Source organism: Jaculus jaculus, chromosome 1, assembly GCF_020740685.1.
Source record: "Jaculus jaculus isolate mJacJac1 chromosome 1, mJacJac1.mat.Y.cur, whole genome shotgun sequence".
In the NCBI taxonomy this organism is placed as follows: Eukaryota; Metazoa; Chordata; class Mammalia; order Rodentia; family Dipodidae; genus Jaculus; species Jaculus jaculus.
In genome coordinates this window covers 160,793,287-160,816,833 of record NC_059102.1, presented here as the reverse complement: position 1 = coordinate 160,816,833, position 23,547 = coordinate 160,793,287, and the positions used below count along the sequence as shown (strand labels likewise).

Sequence of the window (23,547 nt, the reverse complement as noted above, 5' to 3'; positions counted from 1 at the left end):
GGAGGCAGAGGTAGGGGGATTGCCGTGATTTCAAGGCCACCCTGAGAATACATAGTAAATTCCAGGTCAGCCTGAGCTAGAGTGAGACCCTACCTCAAAAAAAAAAAAAAAAAAAAAAAAAAAAAGGTGAGCCAGTGTGGTGGCACATGCCTTTAATCCCAGCACTTGGGAGGCAGAGGTAGGAGGATCACTGTGAGTTCAAGGCCAGTCTGAGACAACTTAGTGAATTCTAGGACAGCCTGGACTAGAGCAAGACCCTACCTTGAAAAACAAACAACAACAACAACAAAAAAGACAGAAAGAAGTGCATTGCATCTGGAGTTTGTTTACAGTAGCTAGAGGCCCTGATATGCTCATTATCCCTCTTTCTTTCTCTCTCTCTGAATGCAAATATATATGCGTGTGTGTGTGTGTGTGTGTGTGTGTGTGTATAGAGAGAGACTACATAGTGAATTCCAGGTCAGCTGGGGCTAGAAAGCAAGACCCTACGTCAAAACACAAAAAAAAGGGGGGAGCCGGGCATGGTGGTGCACGCCTTTAATCCCATCACTCGGGAGACAGAGGTAGGAGGATTGCCGTGAGTTTGAGGCCACCCTGAGACTACAGAGTGAATTTCAGGTCAGCCTGAGCTAGAGCGAGACCCTACCTCGAAAAACCAAAAAAAAAAAGGGGGGGGGATGGCGGATGGCTCAGCAGTTAAGGCACTTGCCTGCAAATCCAAAGGACCCAGGTTTGACTCCTCAGGACCCAAATAACCCAAATGCACAAAATGGCACATGCTTCTAGAGTTCGTTTGCAGTGGCTGAAAGCCCTGGCATGCCCATTCTCTTTCCCTCCCCCTCTCTCTGCCTCTGTCTTTCTTTCAAATAAATAAAAATAAAAATCAGGGTGCTGGAGAGATGGCTTAGCAATTAAGTGCTTGCCTGTGAAGCCTAAGGACCCCAGTTCCAGGCTCGATTCCCCAGGACCCACATAAACCAGATGTACAAGGTGTTGCATTCATCTGGTGTTTGTTTGCAGTGGCTGGAGGCCCTGGTGTGTCCATTCATTCTCTCTCTCTTTCTCTCCCTCTTTATCTCTCTCAAATATTTAAATAAAAAATAATAATAAAATAAAAATAAAAATCAGGTACATGTCTTTAATCCCAGCACTTGGAAGGCAGAGGTAGGAGGATCGCCATAACTTCAAGGCTGCCCTGAGACTACATAGTTAATTCCAGGTCAGCCTGGACCAGAGTGAGACCCTACTTCACGAAAAAAAGAAAAGAAGAAAAGAGTTGGGCTAGAGAGATGGCTCAGGGGTTAAAGGCCTTGCTTGCAAAGCCTGACAGCCTGGGTTGGATTCCCCAGTACCTATGTAAAACCAGATGCATAAAGTGACACATGCATCTGGAGTTTGCAGTGGCTAGAGGCCCTGGCATGTTCGTTTTCATTCTCTCTCTCTTTCTCTTTGCAAATAAATAAATAAGATTTTTTTAAGCGCTTAAAAATTAAAAAAGAGAAGGTGTGTGAGCTATTGGTGAGAAGATGTGTAAACCAGTGCTGAGAAGTGGTATTCCCTGCAATTCCAGCACTCAAGAGGCTTAGGCAAGAGGATTGTGCCTGGACTACACAGTGGGATCCTGTCTCAACCACAACGAAGGGAGGGAGAGAGAAGGAAAGAAAGAAGGAAGGAAAAAGAAAAGTAGTTTACTTAGCTCATCGTTTTCGAAACTGAAAGAGCAAGTCCAGTGTGGTGGCTTTGCCTTTAATCCCAGCACTCGGGAGGCAGAGGTAGGAGGATGGCTGTGAGTTCAAGGCCACCCCGAGAATACATACTGCCTAGTGAATTCCAGGTTAGCCTGAGCCAGAGTGAGACCCTGCCTCGAAAGACCAAAAAAAAAAAGAAAAAGGAAAAAAAATGAAAGAAAGAAAGAAACTAAAAGATCAAAATTGAGTGGTACCATTGATTTGGACTATGGTGAAGGCTCCTTGGCTGGGTCACATCACAACAGGTGGCATCATGGTGTTAGAGAGAGATATCACATGATAAGGCAGAAAGCCAAGGATCAGGGAAGAGCCAGTTATGTGCTTTTTAAAAACTATATTTTATTTTTTAAGAACAATTTTTTCTTTTTTTACTTATTTGAGAGAAAGGAAGAAAGAATGGGTGCTCCAGGGCCTCTAGCTACTGCAAACCTACTTCAGACACATGCGCCACCTTGTGCTTCTGGCTTTATATGGGTACTGGGGAATCGAACCTGGGTCCTTTGGCTTTGCCAGCAAGCGCCTTAACCACTAAGCAATCACCCCAGCTTAAATAGTTATTTATTTGCAAAGGGATGGAAAGAGAGAGAATGGGTACTCCAGGGCCTCCACCAGCTGTAAACAAACTCTAGACATGTTCACCACCTTGTGCATATGACTTATGTAGGTAATGGGGAATCAAACCTGGGTTCTTTGGCTTTGCAGGCAATTGCCTTAAAAGCCATCTCTCCATGTGCTTTATTTTATTATTATTATTTTTTTAGTTTTATTCTTTTGTTTGTTTGTAAGGTAAAGTCTCATTCTAACCCAGGCTGACCTGGAATTCACTCTGTAGTCTCAGGGTGACTTCAAATTCATGGCAGACTGCGTGGGCAGGGAGGGACCTGTCCCCTGTTCCCGGAAGATGGAAGATCGCCCACATCTGGCACTGTGCCGAGAGCCCCGGGTGACAGCGTCATAAATATCTCCTGAATGATTCATTCATTCCTCTGGTAGAGAAAGCATGACCCTTAAGAGGTTAAAAAAACGAAAGGCCATGAAGTCACACAGACCTGTGTTCAAGTACTGGCTGGAAATGTGACCTTGTCCTCCACTCTGAGACAGTTTCCTTATGTTAGAAAAATAAAAGCAAACTGGCGTGGTGACGCACGCCTTTAATCCCAGCACTCGGAAGGCAGAGGTAGGAGGATCGCAGTGAGTTCAAGACTAGCCTGAGTGTACATAGTGAATTCCAGGTCAGCCTGGGCTAGAGTGAGACCCTACCTCGGAAAACCAACAAATAAATAAATGAAATCGAGTGGGCATGACCAGATGAGGTCATTGCAGGGATGGCATCATCATGATGCTGTAAACCATCAGCATGAGTCTGACCTACAGTCATGGGAGGGGGGCTTCATCAATTTGAAGAAGGGGGACACTTCTGTTGGGCCGCCTGCTGGTCTGTTTTGGGTGGCTCCCAGGAGGTAGTCAGTCTCAGGTCCGTTTTACAGATAAAGAAACTGAGGCCTAGAAGAGGAAGAACATAACCAAGGGCACAGCGGGCTAGGGTTAAAGCCAGGCCTGCTGGCTGCGTCCCGGGCTCCACCGCCTTTCCGCCGTCCCGGTGAACACAGCCCGCTCCGCACCCCCACGCGTTCGAGAACACCCCCAGGGGGAGCGCTTGGGGATCTCCGGCTCAGCTCCGAGCCTCGCTGCTCGGCTCCCCGGCGCGGGGCGAGCGCTCAGGGTTGTCACTTTAAATTACAGCCGGAGCGGGCGGGGAGGGAGCGCGCGGCGGGCTCCTGGGAGCGTGCCCGGACTGCGGCGCGGCTCCCGTCCGTCTCCCGGCCCCCGCCGAGCCCCCGACCCGCGCCGAGGCGGACGGCCGGCGACACTGCAGGGGCGGCGGCGCGGCGGGCGCTGGGGCTCGGCGCGGGTGCGTGCGAACTGCGGAGGCCGACCGGGCAAAAGGGGAACTGGAGTCAGAACCCGAGCGGTGTCCTTCGGCGGAACCGGGGTGAGTACCTGCCAGCCGGCCGACCCCAGAGCGCGGACGCACGTAGTTTCCCCCCCATCCCCGGGCCCCCCCCCCCTGCACACTCGGCTCGCCTGCAACCCCCGCGCACCCCAGCGCCCTGCCCCGGCCCCGGCCCGGGTCCCGGCCGCTCCTCGCTCACTGCGCATCGCGCCCGCCCGCGCACACTCGCGGCGCACCCCGCTATTTACACGCCTCCCCTGCGCCCGCGCCGGCCGCACACCCCCTCACGGACGCACTCGCCACCCCGACTGTCCTCACTGCTCCGGTCTGCACCTCCTATGCTCTTGGGGTTCCCAGGATAGCTCCTCAACTCTCCAGTCCCCAGACTCCCCCCCCCCCCAAGGAGTCGCTGGGCAAGGATGCTTGCTGGGTCCGAGGGGGCGCGTCGCACCCCATCTCCAGAAAGTCTGTGGTCTCCAAAAGAACCTAAGGGGACCCTCTGGGCTTGTAGACTAGGCGGGGGATGGACATGGGGGGGGGTGGAGCCGCGCCTGTGGGTGGAAGGCACCCCGAGCCTGTCTCCCTGGTGAGCCTGTTGTCGCTATAAGGGACTGGGGTCACCCTCCCCACCTGGGCGATAGAGCCCGAGAAACCTGCGGGCTTGACTCTCGACCCCTTCCCCCAGTCACGGTGACGGGCTTAGACAGCAACAACAGTAGTCAGTCCTGTTAGAAACCAGAAAACTGAGACCTTGAAGGGACCCAAGTCAATGCAACCCGTCCAAAGAAGGAACAGGAAGGGTTAGGAGGTTAGCAACCTCCCTATCTCCCCCCTTCCACCCCCTCCAGCAATCTGAAACACTTCCCAAGCAGCCCAAAAGAATGAGGGCTTCCAGACTGGGGTACAAACCTGGACCCCCAGCCTCCTGTGAGCACTGATGACTCTGGACAATTCATTTCTTGCACTTGGGTATCTAACCTGTATAAGGTGGCAGAGCAGCTGCCGTCCCCCACCCTCTTCCCCGCCCCCACCCAGCTTCCAGGGCTGGTGGGAGGATTCCTGAGATAACACAGCATCTTGGTACTGTGCTCGGCACACAGTAGGTGCTTAATGTCAACTGCCACCCACCTCTAGCCAGTCTGTACTTGGGTGTTTGGGGGGATAAAGCCAGGATGTGGCTATCTCAGAACGTGTTGTGGGGGAGAGACACTTGCACAGGTTTTCAAAACCTACAGGTCTTGAAGAAGCTCACAGCCTAGAAGACACGTTCCCGGTATCTGCCCCACGCCATCCTTCCCATTTCCTGATGGCATCAGGGTGGGAGTAAGGGGAGCCAACACCTTGTTGGTTATGCTGCAAGGACACGGAACAAGGAGATGGGGTACAGTGAGGTGCAGGGACACAAAGACCAACCCCCCCCCCCTCCTTGGTCAAGGCACAGAACTCCTGACAAGCCCAGAAGGGTATCTGTTCTTCCTCCCTCCCTTTCTCCCCTGCCCTGCCCACCCCCTCCCACAGTCAACAGTCAGTATGGTGGCCCCGAGGTCAGGCCCAAAGCCATCACTTCCTGCCATGAAGTCTAGAATAGCTAGCTACTCCTGTGCTGAAGGCTCCAGAGCCCCAGCTTCCTCATCTGTGAAATGGGAACCCAGAAATCCATCTAGTCACCAGGTCTATGTATGATCAGTACCTACTATGTACCAGGCCTAGTTTCAAGCGCTTAGCATATATTATGTCCATATAAAAGTGGGGAGGGCCAGGCGTGGGGGCACACACCTTTAATCCGAACACTCTGGAGGCAGAAATAGGAGGTTCACCATGAGTTCTAGGCCTCCCTGAGACTCCATTGTGAATTCCAGGTCAGCCTGGACTATAGTGAGACCCTGCTTCGAAAAACAAAAAACAAAAGAGAGAGAGAGAGAGAGAGGAGATGGCGCTGTAGAGCTGGATCTCCCTTAATGTGTTTGCCTGCAAAGCCTAAGAACCTGGGTTCAATTCCCCAGTACCCACAAAAAAAACAGATGCACAAAGTGGAGCAGACATCTAGAGTTCCTTTGCAGCAGCTGGAAGGCCTGGTGTGTCCATTCTCTCCCTATCTATCTATCTATCTATCTATCTATCTATCTCTCTCTCTCTCTCTCTCTCTCTCTCCTTGTAAATAGTTTTTTTTTAATTTGTATTTATGTATTTGGTTTTTCAAGGTAGGGTCGCACTCTAGCCCAGGCTGACCTGGAATTCACGATATAGTCTCAGGATGGTCTCTAATTTGTGGCAATCCTCCTATCTCTGCCTCCCAAGTGCTGGAATTAAAGGCATGTGCCACCATGCCGGGCCCTGGTGGGGTTTTTGTTTTGTTTTGTTTTTGAGTTAGGGTCTCTAGCCCAGGCTGACCTAAAACTCACTAGGTAGTCTCATAGTAACTTCAAACTCATGGCAGTCCTCCTAACTCTGCCTCCCAAGTGCTAGGACTAAAAGGTGTGAGCCACCACACCTGGCCAATTTTTTTTTTTTAAGTTGGTAGGTTGGGCTGGAGAGATGTCTTAGCAGTTAAGGCAGTTGCCTGCGAAACCTAAGGACCCAGGTTTGATTCCCCAGAGCCCACATAAGCCAGCTGCACATGGTGACACATCCATCTGGAGTTTGTTTGCAGTGACTAGAGGCCCTGGAGCATCCATTCAGTTTCTCTCTCTAACAAATAACTAAATAGAAATAAAAATATTTAGGAAAAATAGTGGGGAAGTTATTGCTAGGTTGGTACCACTGAGCCACACTGAGGTGGGAGCTGTTTTCAATGAGCAAGTTCTACCCAGTGTTCGCTGTAGGCTGAGCTTAGATCAGACAGGGAGGGGTGCTCAAGGAGGAAGTCACACGGTCTTAGATCAGATGAGGGCCTGGAGCAGCCCCAGCTGGCCCCTGCAGAGCTCCTTCCCCTATATCAGAAGCTCCAGCTCTGGTGATGAGCCATCCTAGGATGCTTTGTCAGCATCCTTGCCCTAGCTAAAGCCACAGCCCCCTCTCGCCCGACAGACCTCCAGGCTGCCCGCCATAGGGAGCCCATTCACATCGTCTGTGGTGAAATGGAGTACAGATTTCAGGGGTAGTGACTAAAGTTCATTAAGGGTACTTGCTGCAGAGCCAGACCTGGCCCAGTCTCAGCTCTCTCATGCAGTGGCTGGGCAACTTTGAGCCAACTCAGTGTCGTTCTGTGAACCTCCTATCTTCTTCTGCAGAATGAGGATAGCACCAGGATTTACCACAGGATATCTTGGGGGAGGTGGGGAAGAGGCATCCGAAGTTCTGGACAGGGGCCTGTGGCTGCTATGGGAAGAAGCTCTGGAAAGGCCCATCCACTGCTGACTTTAGGCAAGCTACTTACTTAGTCTCCCAGAACCTCTCCTAACTCACCTTAACTCCAGTTTACCAGGTACATAAGTAGACATGCTTCTAGCGGACAGCAAGGTCTGGAAGTGAAGGATGGGTTGGGAGAGACCAGGTCCAAACCCATACACAAAAGTCTGTCCATCCTAAGTTGACAGACCTCGCTATTGTTGGGGTGGGGAATGCAGTGCAGACTCACTGTGACTTTTCAAGGGAAACTAGAAATATTGCCTTTCCTTCTTCCCTTCTTAAAAAAAAAATAAATTTACTTATTAATTTGAGAGAGAGGGAGTAAGGCAGATAGAGAAAGAGAATGGGCATACCAGGGCCTTCAGCGATTGCAAACTCCAGACACATGCACCACCTTGTGCATCTGGCTTAAGTGAGTACTGGGGAATCGAAACTGGGTCCTTACGCTTTGCAGGCAAATCTTTTAATTACTGTCATCTCTCCACCCTGCTTCTTCCCTTCTTTACTCATTCCCTTCTTTTTCCAGTACCGGAGATAGAATTCAGGACCTCACACATACTAGAGAGAAGCACTCTACCACTGGTTTACACCCCCCTTTTCTGAATTCTGTTTTTAGTTGAGATTCTCCAACTTAAAAATAAATTGGGGGGCTGGGGAGATGGTTCAGCAATTAAAGGCTCTTGCTATCAAAGTCTGCAGTCCTAGTTTCAATTCCCCAGTTCCATGTAAAACCAGATGCACAAGGTGACACATGCATCTGGAGTTCTTTTGGGGTGGCAGGAGGCCCTGGCATTCTCTCTCTCTTTCCTTGTAAATAAATAAATAAATTTTTTGTTTGTTTTTCAAGGTAGGGTCATACTGTAGCCCAGGCTGACCTGGACTTTACTATGTAGTCTCAGGGTAGCCTTGAACTCATGGCAGTTCTCCTACCTCTGCCTACCAAGTGCTGGGATTAAAGGCATGTGCCATCACGCCTGGCAAATAAAATATTTTTTAAATAAAATAAATGGGGAGTTGGAGAGATGGCTCAGCAGTTAAAAGTGCTTGTTTGCAAAGCCTGATGGCCCAAGTTTGATTCTCCAGGGCCAATGTAAACCAGATGCACAGGGTGGCACATGCATCTGGAGTTTGTTTGCAGTGGCAGGAGGCCCTGGTGTGCCCATCCTCCTCCTTTGCTTACAAATAAATAATAAATAAAACTAAAAAAATAAACTGGGAGGCTGGAGAGAGAGGTCAGCTGTTAAGGTGTTTGCCTGCAAAGCCTAATGACCTGGGTTTGATTTCCCAATACCTATGTAAGGCCACATGCACAAAGTGGCACATGTATATGGAGTGTGTTTGCAGTGGCTAGAGGCCCTGGTGTACCCATTCTCCAGCCCCTTCTCTCTCTGCTAGCAATAAATAAATAAAATATGTAAAAAATTTGGGGGGCTGGAGAGATGGCTTAGCAGTTAAGGTGCATGCCTGTGAAGCCTAAGGACCCAGGTTCAATTTTCCAGGTCCCACATAAGCCAGATGCACAAGGTGGCACATGCATCTGGAGTTCGTTTGCAATGGCTAGAAGCTCTGGCGCACCCATTCTCCCTCTCCCTCCCTCTCTCTCTCTCTCTCTCTCTCTCTCTCTCTCTCTCTCTCTCTGTAATAACTGAAAATGAAATCTTAAAAAATGTTTTAAAAAGAATTTTAAAAGTTGGGGACTAGGAGGTTGACTCAACAGCTGAAGATACTTGCTTGCAGAGTCTGCTGGCCCGGGTTCAATTTACTCATGTAAATCCAGATACATAAAGTGGTTCATGCATCTAGAATTCGATTGCAGCAGCAAGAGGCCTTGTCACACTCGTTCTCTCTCCCCACTCACAAATAAATAAAATATTTTAAAAATACAATTCACTTAATTTTTTTTTTTTTTTTTGTGGTTTTTCAAGGTAGGGTCTCACTCTAGTCCAGGCTGACCTGGAATTCACTATGGAGTCTCAGGGTGGCCTCGAACTCACGGCAGTCCTCCTACCTCTGCCTCCCAAGTGCTGGGATTAAAGGCGTGCGCCACCATGCCCGGCTCAATTCACTTAAATTTAAGTAAATAAAAACACACACATCTGCAGGCTGGCAGTGTTGCTCACACAAGTCCACTATTCAGTCTGGGGATTAGGTAAGGGACCTGTCTGGACCATGGCCAGGCCAGGAACCACAGAAGCTAACATTTGCCAAGCCTTATTTACCTACTCATTCCACCCTTCTGGCACCCTCACAGGGCAGTCATGAACCCCTCACCCTGCATTCGAGGTACGGTCTCACTCTAGCCCAGGCTGATCTGGAATTCACTAAGTAGTCTCAGGGTGGCCTTGAACTCACAGTGATCCACCTACCTCTGCCTCCCAAACCTTGGGATTAAAGGTGTGCACCACCAAGCCCAGCATGAACCATTTTTAAAGATGAGACATCTAAGGCTCAAAGAGACTGAAAAAAATTGCCTGAAGCCACTTGAGCCAGAGGCAGATCTGGGATTCAGAGCTGGCTGCAACTGGCTACAAATCTGGGGCTCAGGCTGACCCCCTTGCATCTGCCCTGTCCTCCTCCCTCCAGTCAGGAAAATGTGCCCTGGCTTCAAACCCTTGGCAGCAGGGTGTGTGCCTAGCAGGCATCCACACATCCCGAGGTGAATGTGCAATGATGGGGGAAAGGGAAGTGGGTGTTTGGGATACTGGGGTGTGAGGAAATCAACCTTGGATACAGGTCACCAACAGCCCGAGTCCTGATGCAGCCTGAAGTTCTGGCAGGACCATGCACACTGGGCTACCTGCCTTGCTTGGTCTTTCACTTTGTGAAGCCAGCTTGGGCCAGGTGTACAGGAAAGAGCCCTGCCGGCATTGTGAGATTCCTGGCAAGTCCAAGGCAGGCTGGTATGCATGTTGTCAAATGTATTATGTTTAGTGTGTCCAGAGACTAAAGCAATACCCTACCTTGGAAAAAAAAATTGAAATAAATAAAAATCTTAAAAATTAGTTCGTTTTTAGGGCTGGAGAGATGGCTTAGCGGAAGCCCTGGCGCACCCATTCTCTCTCTCTCCCTCTATCTGTCTTCCTCTCTGTCTGTCACTCTCAAATAAATAAATAAATAATGAACAAAAAAAAAATTAGTTTTTAAAAATATTTTATTTCATTTATTTATCAGATAGAAAGAGACTGATAGAGAAAGAGAGAATGGGCATGCCAGGACCTCTAGCCAATGCATACAAACTCCAGACACATGTGCTCCCTTGTGCATCTGGCTTATGTGGGTCCTGGGGAATTAAACCCAGGTCCTAAGGCTTTGCAGGCAAATGCCATAACCACTAATCCATTTCCCCAGCCCCCCAAATTAGTTAATTTTTAAATGTTTTATTTATTTATTTGAAAGAGGCAGATATAGATAGATAGCGAGAGAGAGAGAATGGGCGTGCCAGGACCTCTAGCCACTGCAAACAAACTCCAGACGCATGCGCCACCTTCTACATCTGGCTTATGTGGGTACTGGGGAATTGAGTGTGGGTCCTTAGGCTTCAAAGGCAAGCGCCTTAACCACTAAGCAATCTCTCCGGCCCCCTAATTATTTTTAAAGATTAGTAGGTGAGCTATGGGAGTTAGGCTCAGTGATTAAAGGCACTTGCTTGCAAAACCTGCCAACCCAGGTTCAACTCCTCAGTACCCAGGTAAAGCCAGATGCGCAAAGTGGCACATGCATCTGGAGTTTGTTTGCAGTGTCAAGTGGTCCTGGCACGCCCATTCTGTCTCCCCCCTCTCTCAAATAAATATAATAAAAAAGATTTTTTGTTTGTTTTTCAAGGTAGGGTCTCACTGTAGCCCAGACTGACCTGAAATTCACTATAGTCTCAGGGTGGTCTTGAACTCATGGCAATCCTCCTACCTCTGCCTTCCAAGTGCTGGGATTAAAGACGTGTGCCACCACACCCAGCAATAAGAATATTTTTTAAAATAAATAGAAATTAGTAGGTCTGGTGTATAATCCTAGCACTTGGGAAGTAGAGGCAGAAAAATCAGGAGATCAATGTCATCCTTGGCTACATTTTGAGTTCTAGGCCAAGTGAGACCCTGTGTCAAAACAAACAATAAGTAGACAAATCCAAGTATATGGCTTTTCTCTAAAGAGCTGGAAGATCCGGTCATGCTTGGTTGGCATTCCTGTCAGCAAGGGAAAACAGATGCCCTGAGCTGAATAAGCCAGCCCTCTCCTGTTTTGACTTCACTCTCTCTCATCTGCCAGAGGCCTGCAGGGTGTCCGTATCCCTAAGCTGCAAGGGAACCCAGAGGTGGGGGAGGAAGGTAATCCCTGTTTCTTTGCCCTTGTGTGAAATCAGTACAGCTCATCCCAGACTCCTGTTCCAGAATGCTCTTTACCCACACACTTGGAACACATCCCTGAGTCAGATTTACTTAGCAACAATAATAAGGCAGTAAGCAATCACCCAGGCTCAGGTAATGGCTTGTATGAGCTCCCAGGCCTTTCTAGAATAATTTAGACTTCAGTGGTTCATAAAACCCGAAAGAGGAGGGTGGAGCAGGGAGGAAAGCATCCCTCCCATACAGGAAAGGATTGGGGATGATATATTGTGGGAATTTGGCCTTTTCTTTGCAAATCACTTGAAAGCCCCAGTGGTGAGGGAGGCTGCCTAGGCTCTCCCTGTTGCTATTAGGATGTAGATGAGGCAGTTCCCAGCAGTTACACAGGACACTTGTTAACTCTAGAGCTTCAGACAAACACAAGATAGTTTTTTTTCAGCCTGGCGTGGATGCCTTTAATCCCAGTTCTCCAGAGGCAGAGGTAGGAGGATCGCTGTGAGTTCGAGGTCAGCCTGAGACTAGATAGTGAATTCCAGGCCACCCTGAGCTAGAGTGAGACCCTACCTCAAAAAAAAAAAAAAGATAATTTTTAACTTAAGTATGTCCCATGCATATTTGAGCATTATTTAGACCAAAAGTGAATCAGAAATTCTGATGCCATTGAGCATCCTGTGGTTTATCTGATGACCTTGAAATGAGGTCTTTTTTTGTTGGATTTTTTTCAATATTTTTTAACAAATGTAAAAAAAATTATTTATTTATTTTCAAGCAGAGAGAGAGACAGACAGACAGAGAGCGTGTGTACGGGTGCCACAGGGCCTCCAGCCTCTGCAAACAAACTCCAGATGCATGTGCCACCATGTGTATCTGGCTTTATGTAGATACTGGGGAATTGAACCTGGGTCCTTAGGCTCTGGAGGCAAGCACTTTCACTGCGGAGCCATATGTCCAGCCCTGAATTTTTTCAATTTATTTTTTGTATTTTTTGTTTGTTTGTTTGAGGTAGGGTCTCGCCCTAACACAGGCCAACCTGGAATTCACTCAGTAGTCTCAGACTGGCTTCAAACTCACGACGATCCTCCTACCTCCCAAGTGCTGGGATTAAAGGTATGTGCCACCACACCAGCTCCAATATTTTTATTTATTTGCAAGCAGAGAGAGAGAGAGAGAGAGAGAGAAGACATAGAGAATGCGAACTCTAGGGCCTTCTGCCACTGCAAATGAATGCCAGGTACATGTGCCACTTTGTACATCTGGCTCTATGTGGGTACAGGAGAATCAAACCTGGGCAAATAGGCTTTGTAGACAAGAATCTTTAACCACTAAGCCATTTCTCCAACTAATTAATTTTTGGTTTGTTGAGGTAGGGTCTCACTCTAGCCCAGACTGACCTGGAATTCACTATGTAGTCTCAGGGTGGCTTTGAACTCATGGTGATTCACCTCCTACCTCCGCCTCCAAGTGCCAGGGTTAAAGGTGTGCGCCACCACACCCTGGTCCAGCTTTTCTATTTTTCTTTTTTTTTCCTTTTTTTTTTTTTTTTTTGAGGTAGGATCTTACTGTAGCACACGCTGACCTGGAATTTACTACATAGTCTCAGGTTGGTCTCAAGCTCACAGCAATCCTCCTACCTGCGCATCTCCAGTGCTGGGATTAAAGGTATGTTTATTTATTTATTTATGAGGTAGGGGAGAGAGGCAGAAAGAGAGAATGGGCACACCAGAGCATCTAGCCACTGTAAATGAACTCCAATCTCATGTGCCACCTAGTGCATCTGGCTTTATGGAGTACTGGGGAAGCGAACCTGAGTCCTTAGGCTTTGCAGGTAAGTGCCTTAACCACTAAGCAATATCTCCAGTCCATTTTTTTTTAAGTTCCCTGAAGTTAGTTTTTATAGTGTTAAGAAAGAGGCTTTAGGGCTGGAGAGATGGCTCAGCAGTTAAGTGTTCTTCCAGTGCAAGCACGAGGGCCCGAGACAGCCTGAAACTGTCAGAGTTTGAGTATCCACTTCCCACATAAACAACTGGGCATGGCCACTCTCACTGTCCAACAAGGGAGTACAGAGCTGCAAGCTCTAGAATCAGTAAAGAAACCCCCGCTCAATACAAGGCTATGGAAGAGCAACGGAGGAAGACACCCAATGTTCCACTCAGGCTACTGTAGACGAGTGTCTCCCATCGCAGGCAAGCACATGGGACACCGCACCACAGTACATTACACTACACACACGTACACATGCGCGCTCGGCTTTAATAGCCTACACTTGTAATCTAGCGCTTGAGAGGTGACCTCAGGAGGCTCATGAATTCAAGACCAGCCTTGGCTATTTAACAAGTTTGAGGACAGTCTGGGCTACATGAAACTCTGTCCCACCACCTCCCAAAGGCTTAAACACCGATATTTTTTGCATTTATTTATTCGTTTATGAGAGAAAATGGGCGTGCCAAGACCTCTAGCCACTGCAAATGAACTCCAGATGCATGTGCCATGATGTGTAGCTGGCTTACATGGGTTTTGAGGAGTTGAACCTGGGTCCTTATGCTTTGCAGGCAAGTGCCTTAACCACTCCAGCCCTCTACTGATTTTTTTGTTTGTTTGTTTTTCAAGGTAGGGTCTCACTCTATCCCAGGCTGACCTGGAATTCACTATGGAGTCTCAGGGTGGCCTCGAACTCACGGCAGTCCTCCTACCTCTGCCTCCTGAGTGGTGGGATTAAAGGCATGCGAGAGCATGCCTAGCTCCCTCTACTGGTTTTTAAAATATCATAGATGGGACTGGGGAGATGGCTCCATGGTTGAGGGCACATGCTTGCAAATCCTTCCTGCTTAGGTTTGATTTCCCAGCATCCATGACAAAGCCAGATGTGAATAGTGGTACAAGCACCTGGCACACCCGTACACACACAGGTATAAATAAATAACATTTTAAAATGTCACTGAAGCCAAGCATAGTGGCACACACCTTTAATCCTAGCACTTGGGAGGCAGAGGTAGGAGGATTGCCATGAGTTCAAGGCCACTCTGAGACTACAAAGTGAATTCTAGGTCAGCCTGGGCTAGAGCAAGACCCTGCCTCAAAAAAAACCAAAAAAAGTCATTGAAGGCTAGAGAGATGGCTTAGTGGTTAAATCATTTGCCCACAAAACTTAAGGACCCATGTTCTACTCCGTAGGTCCCATGTAAGCCAGCTGTGCAAAGTGGAGCAATCATGCAAGGTCACACATGCCCACAAGGTGGCACCCGAGTCTGGAGCTCGATTACAGCGCCTGGAGGCCCTGGCACACCAATTCTCTCTCTCTCTCTCTCACTCCCTCACATTTATAAAAAAGAAAGGCCAGTTCATTGGTCTTGTCTAAAAGAAAAAATATTTTTTAAATGTCATTGATAACAACAAAAGCCTCACTTTTGCAGCTGGGCAAGGTGCTATAGGCTGATGTAGGATGATTGAGAGTTCCAGACTAGTCTGGGATATATAGTGAGATCTTGTCTCAATAAAACAAAGAGGAGGGGCCGGAGAGATTGCTCAGTGGTTAAGGCATTTGTTTGCAAAGCCTGATGGCCTGGGTTCAATTCTCCAGTACTCACATAATGCCAGGTGCACAAAATGGGGTGTGTGTGTGTGTGTGTGTCTGTCTGTCTGTCTCTATATATCCACTGTCTCTCCTTGCAAATAAATAAAATAAAAATATATTTTAAATTATTTTATTTTTATTTATTTATTTGAGAGAGAGAGAGAATGGGCATGTCAAGGCGTTTGGCCACTGTGAACAAACTTCAGATGCATGCACCACCTTGTGCATCTGGCTTACATGGGTCCTGGGGAACTGAACCTGGGTTCTTTGGCTTTGCAGGCAGGTGTCTTAGCCACTGAGCCATCTCTCCAGCCCTAACATATTTTATTTATTTATTTATATTTATATTTATTTTTATTTTTCAAGGTAGGGTCTCACTCTAGCTCAGGCTGACCTGGAATTTACTTTGTAGTCTCAGGGTGGCCTTGAACTCATGGCAATCCTTCTACCTCTGCCTCCTGAGTGCTGGGATTAAAGATGTGCACCACCACATCCGGCTCACCTAAAAATATTTTTAAAATAAAAAATCACCACCCTGAGGGCTGGGGAGATTGCCTAGTGGTTAAAGCGCTTGCCTATAAAGCCTAAGGATCCAGGTTCGATTCCCCAGGACCCACATAAGTCAGATGCACAAGGTGGTACGTGCATATGGAGTTGATCTGCAGGGCGGAAGGCCCTGGTATGCCCTTTCTCCCTCCCTCCCTCTCTCTCTCTCTCTCTCTCTCTCTCTCTCTCTCTCATCTTTTTCAAATAAATAAAAAAATATTTTTAAAACATCACCACTCTGAGACTACATAGTGAATTCCAGGTCAGCCTGGGCTAGAGTGAGTCCCTACCTCAAAAAACAAAACAGCCAGGCATGGTGGCACACGCCTTTAATCCCAGCACTCCAGAGGCAGAGGTGGAAGGATCACCATGAGTTCTAAGCCATCCTGAGACTACAGAGTGAATTCTAGGTCAGCCTGAGTGAGAGTGAGACCCTACCTCAAAAAAAAAACAAAAAATGCTGGGCATGGTGACACATGCCTTTAATCCCAGCATTCGGGAGGCAGAGGTAGGAGGATCACCATGAGTTCAAGGCCACCCTGAGACTACGTAGTGAATCCCAGGTCATCCTGGGCTAGAGTGAGAGTTTACCTTGAAAAAAAAAATAATAATACCTGGGCATGGTGGCATACATCTTTCTTTAATCTCAGCACTTGGGAGACAGAAGTAGGTGAATCGCCATGAGTTCGAGGCCACCCTGAGACTACATAGTGAATTCCAGGTCATCCTGGGTTACAGTAAGACCCTACCAGAAAAAGCCAAAATAATAATAGTGATAATAATAATAATAAGGGCTGGAGAGATGGCTTAGCAGTTAAGGCATTTGCCCGCAAAACCAAAGGACCTTGGTTCACTTCTCCAGGACCCACATTAGTCAGATGCACAAAGGGGCACACGCTTCTGGAGTTTGTTTGCAGTGGCTGGAGGCCCTGGTGTGCCCATTTTCTCTCTCTCTCTCCCTTTACTCTGTCAAATAAATAAGTAAAAATAAAATATTAAATAAGTAAGGAACAGTGAGCTGGGCGTGGTGTTGCACTCCTTTAATCCCAGCCCTTAGGAGGCAGAGGTAGGAGGATCACCATGAGTTCGAGGCCACCCTGAAACTACATAGGTAATTCCAGGTCAGCCCGAGCTAGAGTGAGACCCTACCTCAAAAAAACAAAAAACAAAAACAACAACAACAAAAAAAAAACCAAAGAGGAGGAGGATAAGGAAATAAAAGAAGAGGCCACTACCCACTTTGACCAAGCACTTCTCACCGTTGAACATGAACCTGAGTGACAGGCACACAGATGCCAAAGAGACAGGACATCAAGTGAGGACTAGCGATTGCTATAAAGACCCTTAATGCTAACTCTTTTCTTTTTCTTTTTAAAGACTTATTTATTTATTTGCAAGGAGGGAGAAAGAATGAGAATGAGAAAGAATGGGCACCAGGGCCTCTAGTCACTGCAAAGGAACTCTAGATGCACGCACCACTCTGTTCATCTGGCTTTACATAGATATTGGGGAATCAAACCCAGGTCCAAACCTGTGTCATTAAGGTTTGCAGGTAAGCGCTTTAACTGCTGGACCATCTCTCCAGCTCTGCTGACTCTCTTCTTTTCCAGGCCCAGTCACTGCAGAGGACATCATGGCTGTGGATGTGACAGAATATCATCTGAGTGGTGAGTCTTCCAAGCCCCACCAAGGATCTGCAGGCCTTCTCATGAGATGTTCCAAGGGGGAAAGTATCAGTGGGATATGACTAACAGAACCACTTTGCTGGGAAGAACTATCAGCAGTTTGCTCAAGGTCACTCAGCATCAGGGTCACCTCTCTGAGACCCATCTGCTGGGATCATATCTTTCCTTGGTGCTTCTCTTTTTCCCCTTAGACAGGTCATATGTGGCTTCAGAATCTCTTTGTAGCCTAGGATGACCTTGAACTACTGATTCTCTAGCTTCTACCTTCCAAGTACTAAGATCAAAGCATCCTTTCTTTTTTTTCTTTTTTCTTTTTTTCTTTTTTTTTTTTTTTTTTGAGGTCTCACTCTAGCTCAGGCTGACCTGGAATTCACTATGTAGTCTCAGGGTGGTCTCGAACTCATAGTGATCCTCCTACCTCTGCCTCCCGAGTGTTAGGCTTAAAGGCATGCATCGCCACGCCTGGCTCATCCTTTCTTTTTAGAAAATAAATACGTTTATTGGGCTGGAGAGATGACTTAGCAGCTAAGGTGCTTGGCTGGAAACCCTAAGGACCCATGTTTGACTCTTCAGATCCCACATAAGCCAGCCACACAAAGGTGAGGCAGGTACATGGTCTCACATGCCCGCTAGGTGGTGCAAGCATCTGGAGTTCTAATTCAGTGGCTGAGGCCCTGGTATGCCAATTCTCTGTCCAGCCGCCTAAGAATTCTTTCTGTTAAAATCTCTCTGATTTGAGGAGATTCCCCGGGAATTTCTTCGTTATGTTTTGTTTTTCGAGGTAGGGTCTCACTGTAGCCTAGGCTGACCTGGAATTCACTATGTAGTCTCAGAGTGACCTCGAATTCACAGTGGTCCTCCTACTTCTGCCTCCCAAAGTGCTGGGATTAAAGGCATGAGCCACCACAGCTGGCTTCTGGGAATTTCTGATGCTGAGGATATGCCTATGGTATGGTATTTACTAACCCATGGCCTCTCTTGGACCCTGTCAAGCAGCAAGTGAAAGAGAACCCAGGAAGGTCAATGTGAAAATCACGAGCATGTAACTCAGTTCACCTAGTCCTGGGATGGTAGGCGTCTGGGACAAAGCCATGCCCTTCCCCAGTGCCTTTATGTGGCACTAAGCTGAGGGGTGGCCTGAAGCTGACCAGACACACTCCCACACTATCAACAGGTAATGGATGACATAGCTGAAACATGGTTGCCATCTTTCCTCCAGAAGCTTCCTTCCCCATTCCTGGATGGGAAAAGCAAGACTCAGCAGGAAAGATATAATGAGTGCCAGGTCAGGCAGTATGAGACCTCAAATCTCCCCCAAGGCCAGTACCCTAACACAGTCGCTAATGAGCCAGAGCTTCCAGCATCCAACCAGACATCCGAACTTTTCTTCTATAGGCCCCCTGGTCTTTCACACAGGCCCTGGTGTGGCCTTGGACAAGTGATGTAACTTCTGAGCTTCCACTTTCTTCTCCATAAAATGGGGGTATGAGGTCTGAACATTTAGCAGGATCCAGAGAGCTATCAGACATGTGAAATGTCTAGTACAATGTCATACAACTCTCTGAGTGCCCAATCTTTGCCTGCGCTGATCTCTGGGCATGGACACTTTTACTGTTCTGCTTGTATAGCCCTTGGGTCTCAGATGGGGGTTAGCAGAATATGCCCATCTAGAGCCAGAGCAGCCAGCAGCAGATCTGGCCTCTGCGTGCAGCTTCCTCATCTGTAAAATTGGGACAGTAATCAAACCTGCCTCTCAGTGTTGTTCTCAGGACTCAGGGGACCAATATGAATGAAGAGCTTAAACAAAATCTAGCAAATAATAAATAGTGTGTGATAAGGGGAGCTATCATTATTAACATTCTACTCTCCCTATCTCTTCATTTCTGGTCTTAGCTTAGACCTCACCTCCTTTGGGAATTCTTCCCCTACTTCCACAGGCTGGCACTCCATAAAACAGATCAATAAACAAATACATGTTGTCACTTCATGTCATCTTCCCAGAGCTTTTTTCCTTTCTTGCCCCCTGTTCTGCTCCCCAGGAATTCTGCCGACCACAGCTAGACTTGAGTTCTCAGCACCTAGACCCTCATGTGTGCAGGACCCTGGCTCTTCTGTACCCCTCAAAATTCCCACAGCCTGCTAAAAGCTGTGTGTCTCTCTTTTGGCTCTTCGGCCAGCCTCCAGCTGACTAGTCTCTTTCCCTTCTTATCCTGTGCTCATAGGGCCCCAAGAACATTCCAGAACTTTGTCATGGCTAGGCCTGAAACCCTCCATAGGTGATGTGGTTGTGGTTTTATTTAACCCATAAATTACTTTCTACCAACAGAAGTTAGGAGCGAGTAGGCTGTTTACAGCCCCCTCAGTGTAACTGAAAATGACCTTGAACACCTGGTCTTCCTTGCCTCCACTTCCCAAATGATGGGATTAGAGGCATGTACACCGTGCATGGTGCCACATTTAAGTTTCTGTTTCTCCCTAGTCTGCCCAGCCCTTGACTCTACATTGTGCGATTTTACGGCCAAACACTGTGGTTAGATGAGTGTTGCTCTCAGCCTTGGTTAGAGAAACTTCTTTTTGCAGTGGATGGTGGTTACTGCAGAGACTCCTAACTCGTCAAAGTGCTGAGACTAGATGACCGTTGAGTGCTCAGCTCTAAAGGGACATCTAGAGCACCCCCTCCATGACTCCGGGATCATCATGGAAGAGGGAAGGGAAAGAATGTAAGAGCCAGAGGATGGGGAGGAGTGCTGTGGAGTGGTGTCTTCTGGATATGACCGGGTGGTTGCATTCATGACCTCACAGCAGCTGTGTTTAGCTACACAAGACTGGGCCCATCAATATTCCATCGCGGATGGGAAGGGGTTCATGACACACACACACACACCCCCGAGGAGTTATTGGTAGTTAATGATTGCTGCGGGAAGGGGATGTGTTTTCTTCTATGGTGAGTTGCCGAATCCCCAATAAACGACCCTTTACCCATGCCCATGTGAGCAGCCGTCATTAAACTCACAGGAAAAAAAAAAAAAGACATGAAATGAAAAGGGGGACTATTTGGAAAAGGAAGGGGTTCAACAGGAGTAGGAGGCAGTTAAGAGAGAATAATAAAGCGTGAATATGTTCAAAATACATTGTATACATGTATAAAATTGTCATCATGTTGAAGACTGATTCTCTTTCTCTTTCTCTCTTTTTTGTGTGTGGGGGGGTAGTTTTCGAGGCAGGTTCTTGCTCTAGCCCAAGCTGACCTGGAATTCACTATGTAGTCTCAGGGTGGCCCCGAACTTACAGTGATCTTTCTACCTCTGCCTCCCAGAGTGCTGGGATTAAAGACATGCGCCACCATACCGAGCCTGTTTCTCTTAACAATGCTGGAAATCTTCCTCCCCATCCTACTGACCTGAGTTGTCATTGCCAGTGACAGGCCGGGCATGGTGGCGCACGCCTTTAATCCCAGCACTGGGGAGGCAGAGATAGGAGGATCGCTGTGAGTTCAAGGCCACCCTGAGACTACATAGTGAATTCCAGGTCAGCCTCAGATAGAGTGAGGCCCTACCTTGAAAAACCAAAAACCAAACCAAAACAACAACAACAACAACAAAAAGCACTGACATTCCTTCCTGTGACAGTCCCACCAGCCCCCACTGGCCCCCTTGATAGAACCTTCAGGTTGTTCTCAGATCTCTGTTATAAATAAGCCTGGGTGACTCACACTAGACATAAAATGTGTTGGGATTTTTCCCCTTGGAATGCATTTGCCTGAATGGGACCACTTCATCAGGGATGCTTTGTCATTACCCACATTTTCCAGATGAGGTGACTGAAGCCCAGAGAGGCTGTTGCATGACATGGTGACAGGTCTGGCAGCCAAGGCACCTGTGCCTGGCACTGCTGTGCCTCGCCTGTGCCGCCTCTTCCAAAAGCTGGGGGGACGTCCTTCAACGTGCCGGTGCAAGAGCAACAAAGGAGCCCTTCGGGACCAGTATTTCCTGCTGCCTTGCTCCCACCGGGCGTTCTGCTCAGGGCTTTTGCCAACTGTTACATTCTCTTGCCCTTTTACTCCTTGGCCCACGTTGCAAAACCTGCCCTCCTTCTTGTTCTTCCTCCGTTTCAGCTTACATGTTCCTCCTCCAGGAAGCCTTCCTCGACGACCCCCAGCACAGCTCCCAGCATTCTGTTTCTTTTATTTATTTTCTTGTCCCACCACACCCTCTAGACTGTGAGTTGCTGAAGGACAGGGACTGGCCCTGGAGCTCACTCACTTGGCACTTGCTTCCCGCACCCACAGGGTTTTGGCACCTACTATGTGGGCAAGGTAGTGGATGTTCAGTGATCCGTCCCCACTCTGAAATATCTTCCTGGCCCCTTGCCAAAGTCCGCTTTGCTGCTAGGGTCAGGTCAAGGTCAGGTGGAGCAGTGGTTATATCCTGCCAAAGCGGGCAACCCCTGCAATACCCCTTCCTGGTTCTGTGGCGGTGGGCAAGTTCTTTAACCTTCCTGTGCCTCAGTTTCTCCTTTTTTCAGATAGGATTTCACTCTAGCCCAGTATGGAATTCACTGTGTGGTCTCAGTATGGACTCGAACTCACAGCGATCCTCCTGCCTCTGCCTCCCCAGTGCTGGGATTAAAGGCGTGCGCCACCACGCCCAGCAGGTGAGTTAGAGTAGCAGTACTAGAAAGGGTTTGGAGGATCCTATGTGCCCCCAGTGTGACCTGCCACTTGAACCCCAAATTCTCGGTGGCTTCCTTTGCACCATGGAGCCAGTTTTCTGAGTAGAACGAGGTCAGGTGTTTCAGTAGCAGACACAGCTAAAAGAGGGAATTACTGTGTGTAGGGACGGTGAAGCACAGGCAGGGGAAGCTGTGCCCAGGTCAGCAGAGGAAAAGCATCCGGGCATCTGGATTGCCTTCAGGCCCAGCCCTGCTGTGGCCACCTCCCACTCACTTTGGTGGAGCTGCTGTGGGTTTATTGGTTTGAGGTAAGAGATTGATTGAGATAAAATTCACCTATATAAGTCAGGAAAGGTGGTTCAAGTTTGTAATTCCAGCACTCAGGAGATTGAGGTAGGAGGTGTACCACAAATTTGAGGTTAGCCTGACTTGTTACACAGTCAGTCTGTCTCAAAACAAAACTATTTACCTACTATATCGTTCACCACATTAAAGTGTACATTGTAGTGGCTTTTAATGTATTGTGTAGCTGATGAATTTTTAGATTTTTCATCACATCAAAAAGAAACCCCAGGGCTGGAGAGATGGCTTAGTGGTTAAGCGCTTGCCTGTGAAGCCTAAGGACCCCGGTTCGAGGCTCGGTTCCCCAGGTCCCACGTTAGCCAGATGCACAAGGGGGCGCACGAGTCTGGAGTTCGTTTGCAGTGGCTGGAAGCCCTGGCTCGCCCATTCTCTCTCTTTCCCTCTATGTGTCTTTCTCTCTATGTCTGTCGCTCTCAAATAAATAAATAAAAAATGAACCAAAAAAAAAAAAAAAGAAACCCCAGCTAGGTGTGATGGCACACGCCTTTGATCCTAGCACTAGGGAGGCAGAGGTAGGAGGATTGCCATAACTTTAAGGCCACCTTGAGACCACATAATGAATTTCAGGTCAGCCTGAGCTAGAGTGAGACCCTACCTCCAAAAACAAAACAAAAAAACTGGGTGTGGTGATACACACCCTTAATCCTAGCACTTGGAAAGTAGAGGTAGGTGGATCGCCATGAGTTCGAGGCCACCCTGAGGCTACATAGTGAATTTCAGGTCAGCCTGGACTAGAGCAAGATCCTCCTATGGGGGGGCGGGGGGAACTATCCCCTGAACATCCCTCATTTGCAAGTTATAAATAGTTCTTATACAGTTGTCCCTCACAATCTTCAGGGACTTAATTCTAGGCTTCCCCAGATACTTAAGGAATAAGGACAAGAAAAGGAATTCTGTTTGAGTTCAGTGCAGACCCAAACATTGACTGACTGCACAGTTCTCAAACCAAGTCTGGTTCAATCCACAAATGCAGAACCCATACACCTGGAGGCTGACTGTAAATAGAATTACAAAACATGTGTTTTGTTTTTATTTATTTATTTGAGAGTGAAAGACAGAGAGAGAATGAGGCCGAGAGAGAGAGAATAAACGAGCACTCCAGGGCCTCCAGCCACTGCAAACGAACTCTAGATGCGTGTGCCCCCTTGTGCATCTGGCTAACGTGGGTCCTGGGGAATCGAGCCTCGAACCGGGGTCCTTAGGCTTCACAGGCAAGTGCTTAACTGCTAAGCCATCTCTCCAGCCCTGTTTTTTGTTTTTTATTTGACAGAGAAAGAGTGAGAGAGAGGGAGAGAATGGGTGTGACAGGGCCTTCAGCCACTGT

General features: G+C 48.0%; 1 protein-coding gene across 1 annotated transcript in view; it reads left to right on the top strand.

The window, feature by feature from the left end:
- The first annotated feature begins 3,644 nt into the window (after positions 1–3,644).
- Positions 3,645–23,547, top strand: part of Syt12 (synaptotagmin 12) — a 44,899-nt gene continuing 24,996 nt past the window's right edge. Inside the window, exons 1-2 of the mRNA XM_045160082.1 lie at positions 3,645–3,741; positions 17,115–17,171. Of these exons, the coding sequence (XP_045016017.1) occupies positions 17,138–17,171 (34 nt within the window). The 5' untranslated portion in view covers positions 3,645–3,741; positions 17,115–17,137. The remainder of the gene's footprint in view (positions 3,742–17,114; positions 17,172–23,547) is intronic.